Source organism: Sinocyclocheilus anshuiensis, unplaced genomic scaffold (assembly GCF_001515605.1).
Source record: "Sinocyclocheilus anshuiensis isolate Anshui unplaced genomic scaffold, SAMN03320099.WGS_v1.1 scaffold1160, whole genome shotgun sequence".
In the NCBI taxonomy this organism is placed as follows: Eukaryota; Metazoa; Chordata; class Actinopteri; order Cypriniformes; family Cyprinidae; genus Sinocyclocheilus; species Sinocyclocheilus anshuiensis.
The window spans coordinates 208,309-209,922 of NW_015552641.1; the positions used below are offsets into that span (position 1 = coordinate 208,309).

Here is a 1,614-nt window from a genome sequence, read left to right on the forward strand (position 1 = left end):
ACTGCATATTTCTTTAGAGAGACTGCAGTGGCTAAATTTATACTTGTTTAACATTTTCTTTAATGTATCAGCAAGATTCAACAAATCCATTGGTTGGCATGGTCTATTTAAAGATTTACATAGAGACTATTTTGACTATATTTTTGACTATACTATAGAGACAATGTTTTATTTTGTCCAGACCCTCTATATGGCAATATATAATATCACAGTAATTAATTAAAAAGCTTGTAAGGTGGACATGATTCAGAAAAAGCGGCATCTACATAAGATGTGTGCTTCATTTGCTCTAGTCCCTGCAGTATTCACAGCAATGGTGAAGATGAAGGCCAGACTACTGGATAGCACCAACTGCAATATCAAGGTGTATTTCATCAAGCACCGGACATTATTATTGGGTTTCATAATCCTAATTAAAACAGAACTGGGTGTCTAGTCTAACCGTCCTGATTGGATTTACTCAATAATTCTCAACAAATAAAACATAGGTCATTTAATGTGCAATTTTGTGTTGTGCAAAATTTAAAACACATTTATCTAATGTAAACACTAATTAACAAATCAACAAACAAGAAAAGTGGTCTAAGTTAACGGCACACATTCATTATTTCAGTGATATTTACATTGTATCATGTTTCTATCATTATAGTCAAAAACCATTTAAATGACCTGTAGTAAACTAAGGCATAAAATTACAATATTTTTGAAAGCAGCCTATTTTGATTTTTATAACATCAGCATTCATGGCCGTACATTGGCAATGGTTTTGTCTCAAAGCAGAGGGAAGTAATGAGGCACAGTTGAATTCACTCCACAGTCAATATACTCATAGGCATCCGTAGACATCTGCTCTGAATGGGACAGGTAGGAGACTTTGATAGTCAGTCTGTGGAGAACACAAAGAATTTTACATTAAATACTAAATATTAATTGTTTTTTATAATGTTATCTATAAAACCAACCACTGAAATGTGACATGGTTAAATGCATAGTTTAAAGTAGAACATACTTATTCGATTTATCCTTGAGTATGTATGGTACAAGTACTTGCAACCCAAAATAAATAATGTCTGGAATTTAAAGGGGTCATATGATGCGATTTCAAGTTTTCCTTTCTCTTTGGAGTGTTACAAGCTGTTCGTGAATAGATAAGATCCCTAAAGTTGCAAAGACTAAAGTCTCAAACCCAGAGATATTCTTTATAAAAGTTAAGACTCGTCCACGCCCTCCTAAAACGCCTCGTTTAAACACGCTCCCACATGTCTACGTCACGATGTGGGAAGATTTGCATAATACCGCCCAAATGTTCACGCAAAGAAAGAAGGCGTAACTTCGATTCTCGCTGTAGTATTGTTACCGCCGCCGCCATGTCTTGGAGACGCTGTGTGTTTCGTTATGAAAGCGAAACTACTTTGTTTGGCCTTCCAAAAGTGGACAGGACTAGAAATCAGTGTTAAGTTGACTGTTCCAGAACAGTGCAAACCAAATATTCAGATGTGTGCAGCGCATTTTTCGGAGGACAAGGACTGTTTCCTGGGAGAGTAGCCTACAATGCTGGTGTTCTGACAAATAATGCTGACTCACAGCCTGTAAGTACGTTTTCATATTTAAAGG

General features: G+C 35.9%; 1 protein-coding gene across 2 annotated transcripts in view; it reads right to left on the reverse strand.

Annotated features, from left to right (window-relative positions):
- Positions 1–478: 478 nt before the first annotated feature.
- LOC107666933 (transmembrane protein 106B-like) overlaps positions 479–1,614 on the reverse strand; it is a 10,162-nt gene continuing 9,026 nt past the window's right edge. For both annotated transcript variants that reach the window (XM_016458464.1, XM_016458463.1), the window contains exon 8: positions 479–886. In XM_016458464.1, coding sequence (XP_016313950.1) covers positions 772–886 — 115 coding nt within the window. In that variant the 3' untranslated portion in view covers positions 479–771. The remainder of the gene's footprint in view (positions 887–1,614) is intronic.